At 34.5% G+C, this 26,361-nt stretch overlaps 1 protein-coding gene across 3 annotated transcripts in view; it reads right to left on the bottom strand.

Moving 5' to 3' along the window:
* LOC110295968 (contactin-6) overlaps nt 1–26,361 on the bottom strand; it is a 370,702-nt gene that overhangs the window by 43,004 nt on the left and 301,337 nt on the right. For all 3 annotated transcript variants that reach the window (XM_021164390.3, XM_021164391.3, XM_085840204.1), the window contains exon 12: nt 14,222–14,349. In XM_021164390.3, the coding sequence (XP_021020049.1) occupies nt 14,222–14,349 (128 nt within the window). The remainder of the gene's footprint in view (nt 1–14,221; nt 14,350–26,361) is intronic.

Genomic DNA, 26,361 nt, shown 5'->3' on the forward strand with positions numbered 1-26,361 from the left:
GGGACAATGCACTACTCAGTTTTGCCTATAGAACTTTAAGCTGTTAGTTTATATAAAAATGTCTTGTTAGCAAAGACATAGGAGTGGAATATAGGAAGGGAAATTGTGAGGCTTAAAGTAATTTGTGACAAAAAAGCAATGATAAACATGAAAGAGTACATTATTTTTACGAATGTACTGTGTTCATCAGAAATATCTCTGAATTTTTTTTGAAACAACAGCTTTATGTATATTAGATTCATTCTGTTATACTCTAAACAGAGAAAGTCTGAAGAAGGGTTTTGATAGCTATTTCTACTCACAATGCTAAGTTTTCCTTATAACTTTCCCAACTCATATCTAACATTTGAAACGACATTTTTAGAAATAGGGTAATTTTCTTCTCTAGTAGTTTCTTTGAAGAAAGTCACTAATTTCTTATTTATATTTGTGGGCAGATGAGTTGGCTAATTAGATGCGTTGGTAGAGTCAAACTGTCCTGATTTAAGTTTTTAGATCATGTAATTAAACTAATTTTTAAGCATTAAAAATGACAACCACTTCTTTAAGATAGCACACAGTGGTAAAATTAGACTAACTATTCCCTATATGAATTGCTCATTGGTTATACAATGACAAACTTCATGAATAAGAGATGATCATAGTATGATACATAATTATTATACTTTCATTAGATTGTTCTAGCTTTTAAAGGTGTAACAAATATTTATTGAGTACTCCTCACCTGTCTATCCTTCTGTTAAGCACTAGATTCCTAATTGAAGGGGATCCGGCTGTGCAGCAACTACATGATTGATGCCTGGTTCCGCTTGAGCAAAGGTCTGGAACCCAAGAGCCCCAGAGAGTGGTGATTTCCACTTGCAGGAGTTTAGCCACCCTTCCTGGGCACCTCGGTATAGCCCCCCACAGGGTTGTAAACCAAACTATTAAGTAATAATATACATTTCCCTTGTGTCAACAGAGCTAGACTGTCTTGTGTGAGCTTGTGCTATTGTATACTGTTCTATATAATACTGTATGATGTTCTATTGTCAAAATTGTAGCAATCCTGTGTAAAGTTATTACATTAATGTATTATACTATTGAGGAATAAGTTTACTGAGGACAAATTGCATTAACATAGAAGCTCATGGCAAGGAAGGATTCCAGGCAAAGCTCAAGAGTAAAAGAGAGAGCCACACTTTCTATGCTGCAAAGGATAAGAAGCCAGTTTAGAAGATTCAAGGAAGTCATTTTGCTTGAAAGTCTTCGATGACCCAGACAGGAAGACATAAGTGAATGTGGAAACAAGAAGTCTCTACACAGTCACAAACAGGAAAGAGACATAGATCGCATCAAGTCATTTAAGTGGTAACTCCCACTGTTAGATAAAATAGGAGCTAGGTTCAAAAAAAAAAATAAAACCAATAAGGGAAATTGTAATTAAAACAATAAAAGTTATTTTTCTTTAAATATTTTACTTTTTATAAAATTTAATGAGGGTAATATTGATACATAAGTGGTATGATCAATTTATGTATACTAACACATGATTTTGGTATCATAATTTTATATAAAATACAATCTAAATACTTGAACATATATCTTGATTATTATATTTTCTTACTTGCTTCTCAGAAGATGCATCATACTGTTGGAATCTATATTTTTAGCAGCTTCATTTTCAATTGAGGTAATTACTTGTGCTACATTACTGCTCTTTGCAATTGCTCTTTGCAAGTGCATGATAAACACTTTTTTTTATTGATAAGTGTTTTATATTCTGAAGGACCTTTCAGGCCAACATAACATTTTTAGAGCTACTAACTGCAGTTTCAGACTGCAAAATTACTGTGAACTTCTGATAAATTACTTTGAAATGTAAATTTTAGAACATTTAGAGCTGTTAATAAGCATGCAACAATTTTATTCTAAAATACTTTCAATTTTTGTCACTGATAAATCTATTTCATGTAAGTTTTTATTTAATTTTTCAGGTCAGTGTATATGAGAGAACTGAGGTTAGTTCTGATATGAGGTATAACCTATGGACATGATACAGGAAACTAATGTAGTTTTAAAATTTGTGTATTAGTTCAAAATATCACTTATTCATTCCATTTTGTTTTTTTCAATTACAAGAAAAAAACTCATTAATAATTGGTTTTCCTGAAGCTTCATATAAAAAATAGTGTTTTTGTTCTTGAATCAAATAATCTTCAAATTAAATTTTTATTTCTAGCCCCGTGGATATTAGCTTTGCTGTGTCGCAGGAGTGTTCAAAGCTCATAGATTTTTAAAGTCTTTGAAGAATTCATGCCACTATGTAATATGCTTTATTGCACTGCCCAAACATATAAGTATCCTTTATTTGTAATAATTCGCCAGGAAAGGTTTTTGTTTGTTTGTTTGTTTGTTTTGCCTAATACCAGCTCCTATCCTAGTACTGAGATGGGAGTGATAACAGTATTAAAAATGCTACAGCTTGCTGGACAGTGGTGGTGCACGCCTTTAATCCCAGCACTTGGGAGGCAGAGGCAGGTGGATTTCTGAGTTAGAGGCCATCCTGGTCTACAGAGTGAGTTCCAGGATAGCCAGGGCTACACAGAGAAAACCTGTCTAGAAAAAACAAACTATACAAATGCCACAGCAACAGATGGGCAAGCTGGCCTGCTCTTGCCCTGTAGGCAGGCATTGGCTCCCAGCATCCAGCATCTTCTGACCAGCAGCCTTTGCTGCTGTTCACAGCTCTTTTCTGCCTCTACCTACATTACCCCATGTAGCCACATGGATTGGGATCTTAATGTTCCCTACTTGCTCATCTGGAAACCAAGCTGTGCTGACAACCCTAAGGCCTGAACATGCATGCCTGCACAGTGGGCCACCTTCTCACATGCTTGCTGCTCAGTAAGTATGCAGGCCTGAGGTCCTGCTCAGCAGCATCACCATGCACAGGTTTGTGCATGCTCCATCACACCACTAGACATTCCTTAGAAAACAAGACAGTGATAGGCAGATAAAGACTTTTAAGACAACAGTGGAATGTGGGCATGCTTCAGCAAGACACAGTGTGAGCCTGGGTAAAGTGTCTAAGGAGCAAGCCCTATATACCGAGCAAGGAAGTATGCTCTTACATATGAGTAAGTTATAGAAGATAATAGAGCTATGGGAGGAGGATGGGGAAGGAAAGAAGGGGAAAGAGAACAACTTGTCAAAGGGAACAAATCTTTATCTAGGTAGGACCATGATGCTTAAGCATTTATTAAACAGCAGGATGACTAGTTAATAATAATATATCACATACTCATTTGCTGAGTAGAATTAGCATAATTTCATTTTAAAAAGCAATAAGCATATTATATGACTAGTATGTTAATTAGCTTAATTTAACAACATAACAACAAAAACATCAAAATCTCACACTGTGCTCTATAAATACATGCAATTTTAATTTATTAAAAAATTTTAAAGAAGTATGTATTTTTCATGAAAAAATGTGAGAAATATTGGAAGTATGAAGTAAAACTGTGGTCTGGTGGAACACGTTTTCTTGAGTATGAAAGGTGATGTTTATTATGAGGTTACCCTGCATATTGTCAACCTGGGTGGATTTAGAATCACTTGGGAATCACACCCCTGGCCCTGTATTTGAAAGTATTTCTAAACAATTTATATGAAGGCAAAACAATGCATCCTGAAAATTGGTGCTACCATACCCCAGGTTAAGGTCCAAGACTAAATCAAATGCGGAAAATGAGGAAGCCAGGCAAATACTAGTATTTGTGTTTTTCCCCAATTTCTGACTAATGAGACAGGTGATCAGATTCACATTAGAATGGCAAGACACTTGCAGAGAATTTGTGTAACTAGGGTTACACAAATATGCACAGTCTTTAAGAGTACTTGAAGGGAAAAATAAGTCTTGGTTTTAATCCATTAATTTCATTATCTGCATATTCTTGAATGGGTTAATAATGTCAAGCATAACAGTAAAGAAGTACCTTATACTTCTGTTGCTATGCCTACCCCACCCACAGACCGTATCCTCTCAAACTGTGGGCACAAAAACTACTGTCTTCGCTAAGTTGATTAAGTCTGGTATTCTGTCACAGCAAGAAGAGTAGCAACTACCATGTAGAGAGGGAGGAATAACTGTATAGGCAAACACATTTCCCAAGAAAAGTGAAAACTTGATGCTTTGTTACCCAAGCATAGCATCCCCTGTGGATATCCTCCTATGTAAACAAAGCAATGCTTGGGATCCATGTTTCCCTCCCCAAATGGTGTGAGAACCAACATAATGGTATTGAAACAGCAATGAAGCACTGGTTATTCTCTTACAGACATCACTCTGCAGCCTTGCACAGCACCAAAAGAAAACTCAGTATATGCACATTAGAATGGCAAGACTACACTTGCAGAGAATAGGAGTGGTGCACTTGAGTTACACAAATATGCACAGTCTTTAAGAGTACTTGCAGGGAAAAATAAGACTTGGTTTTAATCCATTAATTTCTTTATTTGCATATTCTTGAATGTGTTAATAAAGTCAAGCATCTGAGTGACTCCTTCAAATCACTTCTATCATAGCTAATGTAATGCACGTGTTTTCACACAGTCTAGTCCTTCCTAAGTGTAGATACAGTCTAATAGACAATTTATGTTACCTAAGTTTCATTAATGCTAAAAGTCTACTTGCAATTTATTAATAAGTGAGAGCCTTAGAGTCTGGAATTAAATGAGGGGAAGTGGACTATGGAAGACTATTACTTGTGAAACTTTTAGATTCATTAAACATCTTTAAATTGAAACCAAAAGGATAAATAATCCATTTTACATTGTTTTATTCTTCTTGCATGTACCATTTATGTTCTTAGGATGTGTATGACAGTGATTCTAAAATTACACATGCACAAGAATTTATTGTCAAATGTCCTCAAAATATAAATTTCTTAATTCCCACATGAAATACTGATTCAGTAAATTTCCTAAGCTTCTCCAGTGGATTTGTATAGTTATCTCAAATGCAAGATTGGGAGGAAAAAAAATCATAAGATTTTAAAATGACATTTCTATTTTAGGAAAAAATAACACTGTATTAAATGTAGCATCAGAAAGTATCCAATACTTTGAATCGAGAGCAAAAGTTTGCTGTGAATAAAATGGTTATTAGTCAGGAAAATTTCAGATGTGCACTTGGTGAGCCAACATTGCCAGGATTTAATCCTGTGAGTTGAACAAATTCTCAGAACTCCATAGAACAGTTGAGTGTAATGAAACTTCAGAATTCCTCAGTTACAGACATACAGTAATTTAAGAATTCTTATACTTAACAGATGCAGAATATTTTCCACTTGTATACTAAATATATTTTGTGAAGTAGAGATTATATAGATACACGTGAGTATACAGTTTATGTGAGTAATGTACATATATAAAAATCTTAATATTTATTAAATAATCACAAAAACTAAAACCCTCAATATTATAGAAATAGCTGATAATTTTTAAAATAATAACATTATTTTAATTTTATTTTAAAAATTATTACTAAATATTTTAAGACACTTCTAGAATTGCTTAACAGATGAAATAGAATATATGGAATCTGCCTCCAGATAATTATGATCAGAGTTGAGGTTGCTGATAAGGTATACATGAAACAAATTTAGAAAATAGGTTATTTTAAAAAAATGTCCACATTGGGTGATATGTACCTAAGACTCTTTGTACCATACTATATGGTTCTATGTGCAGTTTTACATGTTTTCTTTAGTAGAAGACAGAAAATGTTTTCTTTAATAAAAGATGGTCATGAAAGTTGTTCTACATAACATTGTTTTTATATAGCTTCTAAAGTAATAAACATAACTACTTTTTAAAGTTTATCCCCTATGAAAAAGAGAAAGGGTGGTATAACATTTTTTCTATATATTGGCAAGGCAAAGTCACCACACCAAAATAGTTTTACAAACCCATCTTGCCTCTCAGAGATAAAAGGGAAAGTTTCATAGGACACTTTTGATAATTTTATGTATAGATTGTCATAATTACCAATGACGTTTCCATAATTGACCTTCAGCTCTGAACTTGCTATTAGACAGGGAAATTAATTACAAAAATCCTGTCAGAAACATAAAATATGTTTTTCTTAAAGAAAATAAATTGGTCCATTATATCAATAGTTCAGAATGTTATTAACATTTCATAATGTCTCAGAACATTTTGGAAGTTTTAAAAGGGTACATGGTATCATTAGCCATGATGAACCTAATAATTTTATATTTTATTTTCTTTTATACCAATGAAATGGTTGAAATCTTAATTTGTGAGTGATAATGTTCCCAAGGTGACTGCTTGAAGTTATCAACTCCACCCTGAGATCCACAACATACAAAACACATAATCAGTCTATTCTCTGTACAGACATGGGCCTCTGCCTTCATAGAACTATAACAAGACTGGAAGTATTGCTAAGATACCAATATAAAGTATGATAGTGTATAGATAACACTTCAAATAGGTGATAGGATTCTATGATTTTTTTTCTTACAAGATAACTTGTTAAGATTGGAAACATTGAAATATTCTTTAGAAATACAATTCCCTTTCTATGAATTTTTGAATATTTCTGATTTCTAATCTGCTAAGTCTTTTTATTTCTCTTAATTTTCTTATCTCCGTGTTTTACTAGAACTGTTTTTCTGCTAAGGATAAGTGTTTTAATAATATAACAGCAATCCAGGTTGTAAATAAATACACATATTTCCCCAAAGAAAAGAAATAAATGACCAAGACCTATCTATGAAGATACTTAACACTCTTTATCATCCAGGAAATGCAAATCAAAGACTCACACCTTTTGGAAGAGCTATTAACAAAAAAACAAGAGATAAGTGTTGTTAAGGCTGTGAAGCAAAAATAACACATACTCTCTTCCTGATATTGTTAATTGGGTACGATCATTAGAGAAAAAAATCAATATGAAGATTGCATTTTACAAACTTTAGATGAGAGCTTTCATGTTATCCAGCATTACTTGCTCTTATTAAAGTCCATGTTCATTGCAGCATAGTTCTCAATAGTTAATATATAAAAGCATAGCATGCATCTATTTTCCATTGAATGGATAAAGAAAATATAGGCTATCACAACAGGTTGTCATTGGAATATAGGAATATTATTCAGCCAGTTGATCAGAGGCATTTTCCTTTCTGACAGCATAGATCTTCCAGGATGACATGTGAAATAAGCCATAATACACTGTAAGAATTATTTTCAGAAAGAGAAAAAATATTGTAATTTATACATGGAATCTAAGAATGCCACAAACATAAAAACCTTCTGTGCAATGGTGGAGACCAGAGAGAAGATGCTGGGGGAAATGCAGGTGTGCTGGCCAGAGGCCACAAAAGGAGTTAGTTAAGATGCATAACCACAGAGCACAAGTGTCCTGCAGGGTGACACTTGTTATCCACACTGCACTGTGCATAGGAGCACACAGATTGATATGGAAGGGAGAAACTAAGATAAATGTGGAGCTGAGTTACTGTCATGTCCCCAGAACACTAAGCAAACAAACAAACAAGGGCATGAAAACACAGAAAACTCAAAGCATTTGCTCCCTGACAATGCTTAGAACAAAACAAAACCAGAAATTAGTAGGATATGCTCTCCCGTTCAAGGTAATTGGAAGTGGAAAAAAATAACCATTATTTAATAAGCTCTTTCTGCTCATGCATACAAACCATAAAACTGGAACGGTAGCATATTTTGAGGCATGCTAAGATTATCTACTAAGATATGGTCAGACACACTAAAATGTACATGTAGCACTTTGATTATATTCTACCACAGGTTGGATATTACTTAATTTCAAAACACAAAGTAATTGTGGTCATCATGGTTCATATATATAAGTTTACCTGAAGTCGCTATTAGATATTTACCTTCTATGTTAATATTTAAATATCACAGAGTAAATAGTAAATAATTCCAGGAGAAAAGATAAATAAACAAACAAAAATGCAATTAGGTAAGAGACATCAAGATATACCCCAATGATATGAATATATATATATATATATATATATATATATGTACATATACATAATATATATATATATATATATATGCAAGTTTAGGAATTATGAAAATTTATATAAAATGTTTTCCTGGAAATTAAGTATGTCCAATTAAATACAGACCTACATGAGAGCTAATAATCAAAATAGGGACTGCCATTTATCCTATCAGACGGCACTGCAGATTCTAGACTACAAATCAGATATGCCAGCTATTCAGTTTCAAAGCTCTTAGTTTAATTGGCTAATACTGTCCTTGTGTAATCAAATTTATATTTCTTTTTTTCTCCAATTTTTATTAGGGATTTTCTTCATTTACATTTCAAATGCTATCCTGAAAGTTTCCTATACCCTCCCCCCACCCTGCTCCCTACCCATCCACTCCCAATTCTTGGCCCTGGTGTTCCCCTGTACTGGGGCATATAAAGTTTGCTAGACCAAGGGGCCTCTCTTCCCAATGATGGTTGACTAAGCCATCTTCTGCTACATATGCAGCTAGAGACACGAGCTGTGGGGGTACTGGTTAGTTCATATTGTTGTTCCACCTATAGGGTAGCAGACCCCTTTAACTCCTTGGGTACTTTCTCTAGCTCCTCTCTTAGGGGCCCTGTGTTCCATCCAATAGCTGACTGTAAGCATCCACTTCTGTGTTTGCCAGGCACTGGCATAGCCTCACAAGAGAGAGCTATATCAGGGTCCTTTCAGCAAAATCTTGCTGGCATATGCAATGGTGTCTGCGTTTGGTGGCTGATTATGGGATGGATCAAATTTATATTTCTTATAAAAAACAATATCACTTGGACTATTTTTCATCTGACACTTTACAGTCCTATAAAAAGCTAGAATATACTGTATGGTTTTGTTTGTTTCTACAAATGTACTTGAAAATGTATAAGCATCAAGTATTTAAGGGACCAAGAATCCACTCCAATATTAATCATGGCATTGAAGGGAAAATAAAATAATTATCCTGACCAGTGTCAAAATTTAACACATATTTCATCAACAATTCGAAGTTTCAATAAAGCTGATGAATAATTCATGCACCAATATTTTATAATTCAAAAAATATCTGCATTAAAATACATCAAATCCCTTTCTGATGGAGAAATATAGACTATGAGATGAAAGTTGTGCGTGGGATTGTCATTCTCACAAAAAATTTTACTAATGTTCTCTCAATTTGAACTTTGCCATTTCTCTGAGATTGTACATTTGATTTGTTTAGACAAGTGGTGCTTTATGATAAAGGTGGACTTTTTGACAGGGTTGTGCTAACAACCCCAAAGCCTCTATACTGCTGTTTAAATCTGCAAAGACTCCGATTTTCTACCAGTCTTCGGTATGCATTCCTCTCAGTAATGCTGACCAATGTTAGGGAGTGCTCTCCTTCTGCATGAGAAAAAGCACAGGGCACTCTGTATGCAGGGATAATAAAGACTTCTATCACAAAGAATAAACAACTAAATGAGTGCCAATAAACTTAATTTGCACATTAGATATGCTTTTCCAAGTTCCGACATTTCAGTTGAAAATAATGCTGAAGCAATGAGGCCTATAATTGAACATCCAAAACTTCTCCAGTGGGGAAACAAAAACAAATGTTGCCTGCAAACAAGATTCATTTTTATAGCCTGCTGTTACTCTGCTTTTTAATAATTTTCTAAATGCCAAATCAAATAATTCACTCCTTTTTGTGATATTCATATACCCCTTTGTGTATGTATAGAATGTTATTTTTTTAATCCAAGTCCTCAAAAATAAAAACACTTAAAACTATTTTTCTTCCTTTTGAATTCCCCTTTGTGCCTATGGAACATGTCCTCAGATCACACTGGGCATCTTGCAAGGATCTGGCAAGGCAGCTGCTAATTGCATTCACAGTGTCTGAATGGAAAATTGCCTCATCCCGCTGCATTAGTGAAACAGAAATTTCCAGGCACACAGTGCAGATAACTTCAGAATCCTCTTAACACAGATAAGCCGTATCGGCTAAAACTAAGCTGGAAAATATCTCACTCTTGTAACTATTATCTTTTTACATGTTATCTAAGAGCAACATTTCCTGCATGACTGAAGCTGATAAGTAAATTTAAAGGGATATGATTGTTTTATCAGCTTTATTGAAACTTCTGATTTGTTACCCACCACTCTGTTACCCTATGGTCACTAGCATGGGCTAATTTAGGTTTGAGAAACTAACCTATCTTTGACTTTGCAATGACCATTAGATGGACCTTAAGTTTCAAAAAACACATATACTAGCACATGTTAAGCCATCTGAACAACCAAATGACTCTGTTTTTTAATAGGCAAGAAAAAGGTTAGTTCAACATTTACTATTTTCTAAGACTAAGACTACAGATTCATAGATTATAAAATAATAATTTTCTTTTAATTTTAACCAATGTTACCTTCCTCAGCCCTGAATGTAAGGAAATGAGACAAAATGTTCTAGTTAAGACAGGATATGAAAGTTAGACAGTCTAATCAAGATTATATGCTTTAGGCCAATAACAGTTTTTAAAATTTCTTGTAAATGCACTGTACATTTGTTTTGTAGGAATGTGTTATTTTATTTACTTATGAATGGATATAATTAACTATCTGTAAATTCATTTTGTAAAGGGTACTTGTTAATGGTAAAGAAGAAGAGATCTCAAAATCCCGTAAAGTAAGAAGTGTATATTTTCTGAAGAATAAATAGAATCTAACAAATTTTATTTCTATGACTATGCACAAATAAATATGAGTAACTTGACAATCACACATACTGACAGAAGCCACATTAGCATGGACATGTCTTCAAGTCAGGCACCCTCCAGTGCTGTCATAAACACTAGCACAATGGATTTCTTTCACAAAACTCTTCAGTTTTCTATAGATTCCTATTTACCTCTTATACAGTTTATATCTATTGGAAATCAGTAAATAGAAACCCAAAGATTGGAAAAGTGAAAGTAGTTTAATATCTTAATTTTTCAAACACAATAATTGCTGCAAATTATTTTAAGAAGGTTGGATTCTGAAATTTTCAAAATTGTCACTTTTTTTTTTTTTTAGAGAAAATAAGCTGGGGCAGAAAGCATCCCTATGGGCTGAGTTGTAGGAGATTAAGCTCCTGCTCAGTCTCTCTACCCTGGACACAGGCAGCTCCTGTTAGTGATCTATAACTTGGAATTCATCTCAGATTAATACAGAAATTCCTCCTGCCCTATATATTTTACTGTGCTTAAAGAATAAGCAGTCCCAAACTATCAATGTAATGGGTCAGTAATTAGATAATCTCTAAGAAGATGACCATGGAAGAGGAAGCTGGGGCCCACTAAAGTCAAACTGAACCACTTAGATCAAAGGTATCAGCCATAAAAACAGTACTCTTGTTGGGAGATAATGTCTTCTAGACTTCAGAGGGACACTGTATGCATAAAACTTTAACAATGTGTTTGCCTAAACAAGACTTGCATGTTGACCACAGGAGTCAATACATCAACTTGTAGGCGCAAAATCTCACAGAGTCCCATCACTGGTGAAGAGCTACAGGTAGTCAAGGCTACTAGAAAGGGAGAATCAGTCAGTATTCTTCACTGTATGCTCCCCAATAGTTTATTCAGTTACAATTGTTCAGATCGAAACACATGAATATATGATCCACATTAATTAGACTCTGTCAGTTATATATGTACATATATATATATGTATATATATATATATATATATATATATATATATATATATCAATGATAATTACAGGAGAACTCATGAATTTTAGTGAGATTGGGGGACACAGAAAGAGTTGGAGGGGTGCAAATAATGTGTAGGGTATACTTATTTATGAAAACCTCAAAAACTTTAAAAAATTAACAAATAGATATGGTAGGCAAGAAGGCAAGTCTGTTGTTTTCTGTAAACAAACAAAACACTCAAAATACTTTTATTTAATCATGTCTTTCTTTTGGAAATAAAGTATTTATGGATCATGGTGGGGTGTTAGAAATGCCCTTAAATACAGATGAACTTATTCCCATTACAAGAACTTGAATCAATCCTGCAGAACACAGAAGCAAAATGATTTGACTCAAATATATCACTATGATCACCAAAACAAAGCACATTCCAGACATTTCTAAGTAAGTCACCTTTCGTCTTTATTTCATTGATTATTACTATGCAGTGACTATCATAATACTAAAGGTTTCAAAGGCCTTTGAAGAAGCCTTGAATTCAGTTCAATCTATCCAAATAGCTTTTTCTTTCCTTAGACATTGTTATGAAGGAATGGAAGTTTTTTACCAGCAAAATCATCAGGCCAGTTATGGTATTTTGGAGTGTAGACAAGTTGAATTCCTCAATATTCCACATAAATGGATCCTCATAGAACACATTACTACTACCTCATATCTCTTTCCTACTTCCTATTTGCATACCAATGGGTTTCGCTAAAGCACTAACATTTGACTACAATGCAAGTGCATTTACCACCATACATTATCACCTACTGTCATTCAATGAACATATATATTCTATATTATCTTATTTGGGAATGATGTAATGAAATGCAAATATTTCTCTTTCATGACATGTTTTTTTCCTCTAATATAAAATACTTAAATGTAAAACATTTTCTGTATATAAACATTGAAAATTTTGCTAGAGAATATCATGTTATTCAATGAAACCACGACATATGTGTTGATACATCAAGTCCATCTCTGTCTTAGAAACTGATGACAATACAATCTAAAGGTAATGTCTTTTTGTTTTTGCAAATGTTTCACACTGGTGGGATTTTTGACACATCAATTCTTATCAGTTACATTTTCCCAGAGTGTCTCAGACAATTGTTGACATTATGTTGCACACTTGAGACAAGTTGACAGAAATACCCTACCAGGGATAAAGATAAGTTTTTATTTCCTCTGAGTTATTTTAAATGATAGCTGAAGTTAGTTATTAACTGCTTTTTCTTGAATATATTTATTTTTTAAAAAGAAAATATGTGAAAACAAAATTGTAGAATTGAATCATTTGGGCCTAATTATCTACATTCTGAGCTTTAGTGGGATAGTCATTTTTACCATCCAAGAGGCATAAATGATAGTAGTGACATAGCTTCTCATAAACATTATTTTTGAGCTGATATTAAATATAAAAAACTTGCAAAAGTAGAGAATAGACAACACTGATACTAATTATGTCCCTTGGTGATAAATGCAGGTACATTTCAGTTGATAGTAGCTTAAAAGACTTAACAGTGAAACATGTAGTTTTATCTTCTGAAATTATAAAAGCTTATCTATTTGCTAAGAGAGGAATATTGGACAATGTAATTTTATCCTTTTTTTCTCTTAAAAAATCTGCTTATTAATATGTGTCCACAAAACTCTGTCTCTCTTTAGTTATATACCAAGAGTTGTTTAAACAAAACAAATAGGTTATAAATTGGTTTGAATTTCACATGCAGAATTGTGGCTTGAATGAGAATGGCCCCCACAGGCATATATGTTTAAAACTTGCTCCTTAGATGGAAAAACTCTTTAGGAAGGACTAGGAGGTATGGCCGTGTTGGAGGAGGTCTGTCACTTGGTGAGGGTTTTGAAGTTACAAAAGGGTTGATTCTCAATGATGTGACATTTCAGCTGCTGACTTCCACTATGCCTGCCTGTCTGTTGTCATACTCCATGCTATAACAGGGATGGACTGTTATCTCCTCAAAAACAAGAAAACACTCCCTTCTTTCATCAAGTTTCTGCAGGCCTGGTGTTTTACCACCTCAATAGAAAAGTAACTAATACGCAGGGAAAATGTTCATATAAAACAAAGGCACCAGAGAGGCATGTAACCAAGAAAGAAGCTACCTGGGAACTTTACTCAAGTGCCCATGGCTCTAAACACTAAGGCATGTGGGATATTTTTATTATTGCACAACAGGTTTGAACTCTGCCAAGTGACTTATTGACCTTGTTTAACTGCCAAAGTATTCACATTTACGGTAGCATCGCATTCCTAAACAGGACACCAATTAATGAATTATGGTAGCAAAACTCTTAAATAAATGTTGAATTAAATATTCCACACATATAATAATGTTACTCCAAGTCAAGCTATGTCAAGGTGATTGTAATAGCCAAAAATGCCTCCAGAGAACAACAGATTACCTTTCACCACGAGACTTCCACTGCTTTTCCCATTGCCAAATTGATTTGTAGCCACACAGGTGTAAGACCCAGCATCTGATCTGGTGACATTGCATATCTTCAGGCTGCCATCCTCCAATAAAAGAACTCTAGAAAGAAAATATAAAATGAACGGCTATTTGATATGAACAAATCATATACATTTACAAATAATGTTTAAATCATGAATATATGATAATATTCATTTTTTATTATCATGCTTTTAATTAGAAACCATCTTAAATCTAAACATTGGCACAAAAGGCATAAGATTTTGTTTTAACACAGATTACTTACTCTATCACGTGAATGATTACTGCTTATTTCTATGTAGCTTAAAAATTAAATGACTGAGTCTTTGATGCTCGAACACTAGATTGATGGACGAATAAGGAACGTAGGTATTTGTTATACATTTGGGATAGTCAACTGTCTTTTGAAAATTGAACTTGGATTTGGGAAAATGGAGGCTAAATTTAGCATCTTAACTAGTGTATTCATAAACCAAGTCTTATATAGACCCTTTAATAACCGAACAAGATGTGGACAATGGAAATATTTACCCCTGCTAGATATTTGAAGGGGTCATCTATATGGTTTTGTGTGTAAGAGCTTCATTTGTTATGTACATAATTACAAAAAGTAGTAGAAGGAGGTATAAGCATGAATTATTCATGTATCACTTGGAATTAAATATTCTTATACCATACTGTACACAAAGGAGGAACAACTAGTAAGCTTCAATCTTTTACAGGGTGGCCCACCTTAAGTTTTCCCTGACATAGAGAAATTGTCTACGTAAACATCATAATTTTAAAGTCAATGGAGAAAACCCAAGCATGTTCTTTCTTAACTCATCACAAAATATTTTATTTAGCTAGGCATGGTGGCACACACCTTTAATCCCAGCACTTCGGAGGCAGGAGCAGGCAGATTTCTAAGTTCAAGGCCAGTCTGGTCTACAGAGTGTATTCCAGAACAGCCAGTGCTATACAGAGAAACCCTGTGTACTGGAAAAACAAAACAAAGCAAACCAAAATATTTTAATTAAAGAGACAAAAATGGGGACAAACAAAACTTTTTTCCAAATGTATGTTTCCATTGCACTGGCAGGCAGTTTCCCTTAGCAACATTTCAAAAACACTGTGTAAAAAGTACTATGTGATATTCAGAATTCTACTAAAGAAAGGGGCAACAAACTAATGTTAGTGACTACAGTTAATGACAAAGGATGTTGGACGATCCTATTTTCATGCATGTCATAACTATTAAATAGTAACAAAATGTTATTTGTAGAAGTACAAACAGGCCAATGTTTCTACTATGTGTATAACACAAAATGGAGCTAATATAATTAATTATCCAATTTGAACCACAGTGAATATAAGCCAACTAGAATTTATATGAAACCAGAGCCTGATGCTGGGCTAACTACTGAGAAAGAATTCCAAATTTCTGTCAGTGAGTATGAAAGGATTTAGAGAATTCTAGGCCAGGTAATTGATGACAGTACCGTATTCTCCCAGAGCAGATGTATATTATATTTCTGACTTATGAGACTCCCAGTCAGTAAATTCTGATGTACCTTAAGAATTATAATACCACATCATTGATATAATTACAGTTATTCTATCATACAATGTGCAGGCCTTTAGTTGACTTAATGAGAAATCATGATAATAAGCAATTCTTTGCATTCTCTAATTCTAGGAAAGAATATTAATTTTTTTCTGAAACCTAAAATAATTTAATATTGGACAATAAAGTATTTTATGTGATTATGAGCATCATGCTACTTCTACCTTACAATAAGCAATCACTCCTCAAATACAACAAGAATAAAAAAATCAAATACCTCTAACAACTAAGTTACAGTGAATAACTAGTATTTATAGATTAGGGAAAGGCACACTATGAACTCATGAAACATTTACTTCATGATTTTGGCAACATTTACAGAGAAACACGAAGACTGATATTTTACTCTCCTTGTTTTGGGCTATTTGCACAGATATATTATCAGGAGAGTTGTGTATGACATATGAGTGAAGGGTTTTAAAGTTGTCTACTTACACTGCACTTAAGCTTCCTTGGAATATAAAGAACAAAGTGCAGACATGATACATATAAATTTGACTACCTGTCAGAAATCAGGAAGAACATTCTGGTATTAAAATGGAAATCTAAATGAGTAGTCAACACTCAAGTGCAATTATAAAGAAGAAAATAAAGAATAATAATGTGAATGACCATATATTTTACAATTTCAGACTTAATGATACACTATTGATCATGTAAGTTAGTGTGGAAATTTTTAACACCATAGAATTGTGGGAAGGTTTTCAACAAAATCAAAATAAATTTAAATAGGCAACCAAGAATGGAATAATGATGACACTTATTTTTCTTCTTAGATTATTAATCCAATGTTGTCTAGGGACCTATGTTTGAAGCAGCTTCTTTGGTGTTATAATACTGATTCAAGAAACAAAGACTGTTAAATACTGAACATACTATTTTCCAAGATATTAGTAATGACTGGTCAAAAGTGGAAGAAATTATGAGCTATTAAGTGTAAATGACTCAGCATAATACCTCCAAGAATAAGTAAAATATGTAAAAGTGACCAATAAATTACATATAGCCAAAATCCTTATCACATCTTTTTCTTTAGAACAAGGAACACTTATTTTTATGAAAGATTCATTCAGTTTCAGACTCTAAAACAGTTTACAAAAGATACAGTTACTAACAGCAGCATTAACTGGATTCATATTTGCATGGGTGCATAATTTTATTTGCATAGAATGAGCTTTTATAGAAGATTTTTTTCTTAATCTGACTTTCAGACACTCTAGCGGTCCCCTAAAATGTGACAGAAAATGTTGTATGTCCTTTTGTGTGTATTTTTAAAAATTTCTTAGCTTTTCTAAACCAACCCTGCTCACAACTCAGATGCAGTTTCTCAGGAGAGTTCCACCTAGGTGCTGGAGTGAGATCTCTCACTGAAACTGCAATTTGCTGTGTCAACTTTGCTGGCTTCCCAGCATGTTCCAGTGTTCCAAGATCTTCTCTCCTCCCCACTCTTGATGGGATTAAGGGAACTCATGCTGTTACCCAGCTTTTCACATGGGGTCTGGGTACAGAACTCTAACAAAGTCCTTAGACTCATACAGCAAACACTTTCCTGACTGATCTAGCTCTGTGGTCCCAGAGTTCCTCAGATTTTAACATCATCCTTAATGTGGCATTCCTCTGTTAGGAAAAGAGTTTTGAACATCAATTTTCTATCACTGCAGTTAACTATGATGGCCATACTGAGCTAAGGATTATTTTTCTTTTGTGTCAATATTGTTATCAATGTGGTAAAAAGAATGCACTTTGGGGGTCAAATGGACTATGACTTAATCTAAGCACCTAAACTTAATATTTAGATGATCAGAGCTGGTTAACACCCTAAGTGTCCAGATGTTCTCAGTGTAGTAGAAGGACATTAATAGTACCTGTGTCTCAGTCATGCAGATTGAATGACAATAATACATTAAACCACTTAACTGTCTCTGACTCTATTTCAGTGGCTTTTTAGGATAGTTCAGTCACTCTCATCTCTAAATATGCAAACACTTCCTTAACTTCTTAAAAAATACAACAGAAAAAAGAGCAAGTTCAATTCCCAGTTCATTTTTAACATAGGTATCAGTATGGTATATCTGAAGCTTGTAAGTCCATATTTTTGATTGACACATAATGTTTACACAGATTTGTAAGGGAAAATGTGGAAGTTAGATTCACGAATGCACTGAGTGCTAATACACTCATAGCAACGAACATAGCTACCACCATAAAATTTTATTATTATTTTATGATAAATAGATTCAAGTTTATTTCTTCTAATTATTTTGAGATACATAATACATTACTGTTGATTTTTTTTTCAACTTCATCATTGTGTTAGGAAATAACAGAGCCTACCTGTCAAATGGCAATGCTATGTTCACTGAGTAGCCTCTGATCTTTCCCCTCCCTACTCTTTACTCCAGGTTTTAGGTCATTACTCTTCCACTCTCAGTCCCTATGAATGCAGATTTTCATAGTCCATTTATTTAGTGAAAAATGCAGTGTTTGTTTTTACCTAATACTTGAAAATATGTGCGCTTGTGAGTGTGCGTGTGTGCATGTGTTTGTGTGTGTGTGAGTATGTGTGAGTATGTGTGTGTGTGTGTGTGTATGAGTGAGTGTGTGTGTGTGTGTGTGTGTGTGTGTGTGTATGAGTGAGTGTGTGTATGAGTGAGTGTGTGTATGTTAATGCTTTTCAAACATTAATACATAAAATCCTATGGCAAGTTGTGCCCTTCCCCATTCCTTGAGAAGGCTAAATATACCTTAAATGTTTGTCACAGTTGGTCTTCCACCCCACCTAGGTGGAGTCTTCTACCTTTCTGCACCTACAATTTTCTCCAGGAGCAGACTGCCTGCTGTGCTTGCTTTGCAACAGAATGTAGCTGAAACAAAGCAACTTAATCCAGCTAAAACAAAGGATGGGGCTGAGGGCTATCCCTATATAATAAATACACTGCTAAATATTAAGCTTGAACAAGAACCGTTTCTCTGATCAAGAACAAGGAACACTTATTTTTACCAAAGCATTCATTCAGTTTCAGACTCTAAATCAGTTTACAAAAGATACAGTTACTAACAGCAGCATTAACTGGATTCATATTTGCATGGGTGCATAATTTTATTTGCATAGAACGAGCTTTAATAGAAGATTTTTCTTAATCTGACTTTCAGATACTCCAGCGGTCCCCTAAAATGTGACAGAAAATATTGTATGTCCTTTTGTGTGCATTTTAAAATTTTTCTTAGCTTTTCTAAACCAGCCCTGCTCACAACTCAGATGCAGTTTCTCAGGAGAGTTCCACCTAGGTGTTGGAGTTGAGATCTTTCACTGAAACTGCAATTTGCTGTGTCAACTCTGCAGGCTTCCCTGTATGTTCCAAGATCTTCTCTCCTCCTCAATCTTGAGGAACCCATGCTATTATGTGAGAAACAGTTGTCTTGGCTTCATCCTTCTCTTGCCACCCTGTCCTTTTTCATTTCCAGTCCCCCTTTCAGTTACCCAGTTCATCCATGGCTACTGGACAGCTACAGCAAGTGGGGGCAGGAATGGGCATGGAGGATACCAGGATACCTGGGGTTGAAAGGAGTGTAATGCCAAGATGATGCTTGCAACTGTGATTTACAGTCCTTCCTCTCCTCTCTAAAACCTTGATATTTGTGTTTGGCCCTTCAAAATAGAGTTGTTATAAATATTAGATTCTTTCCATGCTAGCTCTTCCTCCCATTCTTATGCAGTTCAGTACTCACCTGACTATTTGGACTTTTGCTTTGTGCAATACTTAAAACTACTGTATACAGACATCACTTAAAGTCTTTGTCTATTTGGATCCAGCAGTGTACTTTCTATCTAAACTCATCTATAATTCTCTGTTCCTCAACCGTCTTTTTGTTTTGGTGTCAATAAGTTTTTGCACTTCATTTGTGTCTATGCCTTTGAGGAAAACACTCTTCCCCTTACATCTTTATTCCCAAGTATCTATTTAATCGGGATACTCATCTCTTTATTTAATTAAGTAGAAACATTTAATACCATTTATTAAGTCTAAGTAGTCTAAGTGCTCTTTTATTTTAATCAATTGTACATTATGACGTTTATATTTGAAATGTTGTATAACCTGGTGACTTTAATGACTTTTGCATGTATAGATGTATCAAGGCCATCTGACTGACAGAAAGGGGGAACAGTTAGTATTTTCTATATCAAATTAATCACTTCATTTCATAATTGGTGCCTAAGATAGGAACTAAGTACAGTAAAGCATGCGCATCAGCAAAATGATACTGGGTAATTTTCACTGTGGTTTGTAGAAACGATGCAATGTAGAGACATTATGAGACTAATGCTAAAGTCAGATATTATCAAGTGACAGCATACAATATTTCTACCTTCTGTCACAAGGAATCCTGTGAGCAAATAAAGCAAAGAAAAGCTGTAATGTCCATCAGCCTGATTCTCAACCCTCTGTCTTCTTCCCCATTGGTTATTGCAAAGAACATAGCACAGAGGTACAGCAGCATGACAAATAAAGAATTAAGGATCTTTTATCTAAAGCATGGACATCAAACTCTCAGTGCTGGGCAGTCTTTTGTTGTTATTGTTGTTTTTTTTTTTTTTTCTTTCCTTAAACTGAATATGGTATCTATGCATATGATAAACTGTATAAATATTGACTAACATTAACATGTTTTATAAGTACAATTTATTAACATGTAAGAAATATCTGATCACTTACATAGAGAAAACAGACCATTACATACAGACTTTATCCTGAGGTGAAAATGACATATTTTGTGTGTGTGTGTGTGATAGCCTATCCAAATGTAAGAACACAGAAGATTAGCAATAGCTAAATTTTTTAAAATAAAAGAAATTAGGACATTGAACAATTATAATTTCTTATTGCTGAAACTAGAGCAATATTGCTATTTTTATAGTGAGATTATTAACTAGAGTATTGCTTCTGGTCCTGTCTGAAGATAATACTGTAGACCATGAAATTTTAATTGACTGTCTAATTTTACTGATATCTGGAAAATGTAAAATAGATTGGAATGAAATGAGTTAGATGAGAGGCAGAAAACTCTGTATAAATTTTTACTCTACACAATTCAGGCTCAGAGTAAAATATCCCCCCCCCAGAGCCCATTTTACATCAAATATTGATATTGCATTTCAATGCTTTTTACCCGATCATTACAGTTAAGGTGTGATGTAATATCTATGCTAAACACATTGCCAATTAATAAACTTCCTCTCAGGAGTCATCACGTAGTTATGCTACAAAAATGTCTGCATTGCTGACTGACTGAAGAGTAAATAGTAAGGCAGACATGCGTAAATAGACATAAAGGAGTTCTTTCCCCAGCCTTCATGTCAATAACTCTAAATGGCACTGACAATAGAGGTGATTATTAAACACCTCTGGCCAGGCTTAAATGTCAGATTTAATTAATTAATTATTAGTTACCACATAGTTTACATTCTCTCATGGGACCATCCATACACTAAAAAGTGAATAAAACTTAAAGACAGATCTAGTTAAGTTGCAATGCTGTCTGAAAGATGTATCTAAAATGGGCCTTGGCAAACCAAATGATGCAGGTCACCTCCTGCATGGCACAGTGTATCTGCTTTCTTTACTAGTATTTGAATTAAGAGAGACATGCTAGGATGTTCATGAACATTTATGAGTGAATACTTTATCTCTCTTCCATTGTTTTAAATTTTGGAAAAAAAAATCAGCATATATATGTATATAACTAGACATTCAAACTCTCTCTCTCTCTCTCTCTCTCTCTCTCTCTCTCTCTCTCTCACACACACACACACACACACACACACACACACCCTCCTATAATGTAAAGAGTCTTCTTGAGAGTCCCATAGGGGAAGTTTGTAGTCACAGTTTATAAAAAGTATTTTAGCTTTTATTTTTAAAGAAGAGCCGGATGAAAACCTGATTGATTTCAGAATAGCCAGATGAAATCTCCTCCCCTCGTATGCCACAGTTTTGTTCTCCAATCTGCTTGTCTAAACCTATTCATCCTTTAATCCCCAATGTTCCAGAAGTTGTTATGAGTCTCTCCTATCCTCTGAACTCCTCTGGCTGTCATAGGTCCATTATTATGATCTCAGCAGCAAAAGTGAGTTCCAGCACATGAGTTCCTTTTTTTTTTGTTCCTTTGTATACGGAACCCTCAACAGACTATCTAGAGACAACTGGTCAGTATGATTTTAAAAGTTTGTTAATGGTTTTTAATGTCCATCAAAGTTGCTGTTTTTAAATAAACGAAATACCGAAAGATATTTAAAACATAGTCAAGCCTCCACATTAATGGGATAATTTTTGCCTAGAGATTCAACTCCAGATCAAAGATGTTTTTAACAAGAAGTATCTATATGGAATATTTAAAGTAAATCATCAACATTTTCATAACTTCTGAAGCCTTGAAATTGTACTAGGAGTGATAATTTTAGTAGAGGTGATTTGATAAATAAAGAAAGATGTACCAGGCACATGCAAATAATATTACTTTTGTTAGAGAGAAATGACTATCTGTATAAATTGTATGTTTGGTATGTTTGTGTAGTGTGTGTGTGCATGGTGTGTATTTGTGTGTGGTGTGTAGAATGTGTAGTATGTGTGATACATGTGTATCATATATACTTCATACTATATGGCTTATGTATTTGTGTATTACATGTAGTCTGTATGTATATATGGCATCTATGGTATGAATGCATAGTATTTTATGATGTGTGTACCATGTGTGTACTTTATGTAGTACGTGTGTATGTGTGGGTATCCAAGAAAGTGATAATTGAAAGCACTAGATAGTTCCATTTCTAAATTTAAATAAATTTTATAAGGTGAAAAAAACATCAGGTACTTCAAATCTATGTCTTTTCTATATAAATTTATCCTTATCGTTAAAGACCAGGAGTATTTATTTATTAATATAACTAATTAATTCAATATACTAATGAACTAGGAGAAACACTTTTGATGTGCCAAGGTAGAAAGATACCCAGGGGAAGTCCCACCCTCTAAGAGGAGAGAGGTTGGGAGGAGAAACACTGTGTTTTTGTGGGGGAGGGTCGACTGGGAGGGGAGGCAGCATTTTAGATGTAAATAAATAAATAGGTAAATATTAGCCATAGTCATCCATAACATGCCTATTTAACAAATGAGCCAGTATCTCACTTGGGTGATGACCATTTTTTATGTATTGGAGGATGACCTTGAACTGATGATCCTCCCATCTCTACCTCACCTCCAGATTACATAATTATATCTGTCATTAGCCCAGGTTTATTTGGGGATGCGGATCAATCTGAGGCTTTGATGTATGGTAAATATAGTGGCTATTCCTGGTTCTCAATTTGACTATATCTGGAATGAACTAGAATCCAGAATTGGAAGGCTCACCAGTGATCCTAGTCTGGAGGCTGTGAGATACAAGTTTCTGACCTGGATCTTGGGGTAGAGATCTTGAGGCATAGTGGCTATGAGTTCCAGAAGATTAAGACTGGGAGATCTCTGAGTTCAAGGTCATCTGGGATTAAAGGTATGGTGGCACATACCTTCAATCTGGGCTACACCTTCTCCTGGAGACCTATATAAGGATATTGGAAAAAGGAAGATTTACTCTCTTTCTTATTTGACTGCTTGCCTTGTAGGACTGAGCAACTGCTAGATACTTGGATCCTAGATCACAGCTGCTGATGATCATTGTTGGGGATTTGGGCTACAGATTGTAAGTCTTCAACAAATTTCCTTACTATATAGATACTACCCATAGATTCTGTGACTCTAGAGAACCCTGACTAGTACAGTAAACAAGTACTTTACCAACTGAGCTAGCCTTCAGCATGCTGAGTGATTTCTATGTTTGTAGATGGTAGCAGAAGATGTGAAAAAAAATAATTCATTAAGTCTGTGTTGTGGGCTGTTTATATCAAGAAAGTAAAGAATATGACACAATCCTTACCAAATATTTCTAAAAGATTTATTTTATTGTTTTTATGTTTGTGGGTGCCTCTGTTTGTGGGCATTTGGGTATGTTCACAAATCACACTGGAATTAGAATTACAGTAATTAACCCAGTGTATGTGTGCTAGGGGTAGACTCTGGTCCTTTGAAAGAATAAGCACGTATAAGCATAACTATGTCTATAGCCCATAAATCTGTTAAATTACCATAGCATAGAGCTTAATTGATGATGCCTTAATATTTAACTGGATCACCAAAAGTGTTTTGATGCCATTTCTAGTATTTGGTTGTTGTTTTGGTGTGTGTGTCCGTCCTAGCTACAGACAAATGGGTTTCTCAGAGCCTGTATATTGAGTTATGTTAGGCATCTATGATTAAATGTACTAGACAGTGAAGGACATGAAGAAAGAAGGAAAGGAAACCAAAATGAAAATCTATTAACAGAGGCCTTGTTAAGAGGAGGGATGCCAAATCAACCTTTGTTCAAGACGCAGGTTTTTTTTTTTTTTCTTTTTTTCTATAGCTCATGGAAGAAAGATAAACAAAACTAAAAACAAAACAAAACATCCCAGATGTTCTTTAAGATACGGGGCAGAGAATGAATCTAGAGCCCCACACATGCTATTCTAGGATTGTACCAAAGCTACATCCATATTGTCTATCACTCTTTTTCCAGTATTTTTTAACCAAGAAATTGAGACAGAGTCTCACTTTGCTGCCAAGTTTAATCCTGAACAGATAGTTTAGCTCAGGCTGGTTTTAAGCTCATTGTGCAGTTCAGGCCGACTCTGCATTCAACTTTCTCTTGCCTTGGCCTCTTGAGCCAGAATTATAGGACTGTGTGCCCAGGCTCATTTATTTTCTGTAATATCTTTCCCAACAGAGAAGAAAAATCATACTATGTACAGATTAGAAAGATGAGGATATGCTTCTTATGGACTGATCATCCAAAAACGGATTCAGGGGTTTTTAGAGACACAATACAGAGTTTTTACTGTGAAAAGCATTAATGTAAAGTTAAACCTAGACGTAAGAAACCAACTCTAATACATTTTAAATAAGAATGAAGATGTTTCTTCTGCCTGTATCTAATATGTCATTTTACCTGGTACCTAATATGTGTGCAAATAGTGAACAGATTCAAAGTTAAGACTTTGCTTCAGTGTTCCTAAGTACAAGGGATCAACAAGCACTGGGCATACAGATTTCAGAACTCATTCAAATTTATCTTTGTATTTAATGTACTGACATAATTTAAGCAACAGCTTTGTAGTGCCTAACACAGAACACAAACCCAGATGCCTGGATCAAGACACAAATTAAGAGATGATAGATAACAGAAATTGCTAAATAACATAATAATTCTGTGTCATGAAGTGTCTTTATCCCAGTGGCATGCCAAGGAGTGTGTTTCTAGGCTGCCTTCCATAAAATGGTAAGAGAATATGATTTAACACCCACTTAACACATCAGATGGAAAGCTGGGCTAAACTAACCCAATGAATCATGCCTTAGAAGACCACTTAGCTGTTGAGAAGAAAAGGTTAGATAAGAAGAGTGTCCATAATTGTGGTCATATCTTAGGTCTGTCTGAAAGAAGTCAAAAGGGAGACAACACGACCCAGCAAACTGAAAAAGAAAATGGGATACTGCAAGATGGCAAAGGGCAATCAAGAAACCAAACAACTAACCAACCAACCAACCAAACAAACAAACAAATAAAACAGGTGAAAATGAAATTCAAAAAAAAGAAACTACATGTTCCCCAAAAAGCAAGAAGAGAGCCTACTGAGAAGACCCAGAAACTGGTGCAAAAGGGAATCAGAAGAAAAATGAATACAAGAGACCATGTTTATTTTCTCTTTTACATATGAAAAGATGATTGTGTGTTTTCATTGAGATTTTGAGAATTTTACAAGTGCGAAGTTGTGTCTCCTCCAGTGGAGTTTGACATCGACAAGGTTCAAATATAAATAGATGACTTCATACTTGTGATTTCATCTCTAACATCCTTGGATTCCCTGATGTATAAAGGTGAAGGAACTGAGCTAAAAATGAATGGTTGTTACATATTACCTCTTGGCACTTGGCCTCTATAAGCTGCTGATACCAGAAGAAAAATTCCTAGGAAATGACACTGCTATTTCATAAAGGTGACACTGGAAGCTGTGCTTACCAGTGGAATTTCTGATTCTGGATCCCTCTCTGCTCAATCGTGATTATACTCCTTGGAGACCATGTAACTAGGCTTATAAAACTGGCTGAGATTAGACAATCAACATGAATGTGACTTATTATTGTTTGACTATAACCTTAGTACGATTCTACAAATGTTTTACAAAGCTGAGAAAATTCACAGATATGTGCTCCATTTCTAAATCCATGTCAATATGTCACTAGAAGTATATTGTATATTTTAATAAAATTCACATCCAGGACTAGCAAGAGAGCTCAGGTAGTAAAGTGCTTGTCATGGGAGCACAATGAAAAGAACTGGGCACAGTTACT

Source organism: Mus caroli, unplaced genomic scaffold, assembly GCF_978045245.1.
Source record: "Mus caroli unplaced genomic scaffold, Mus_caroli_1 scaffold_7, whole genome shotgun sequence".
In the NCBI taxonomy this organism is placed as follows: Eukaryota; Metazoa; Chordata; class Mammalia; order Rodentia; family Muridae; genus Mus; species Mus caroli.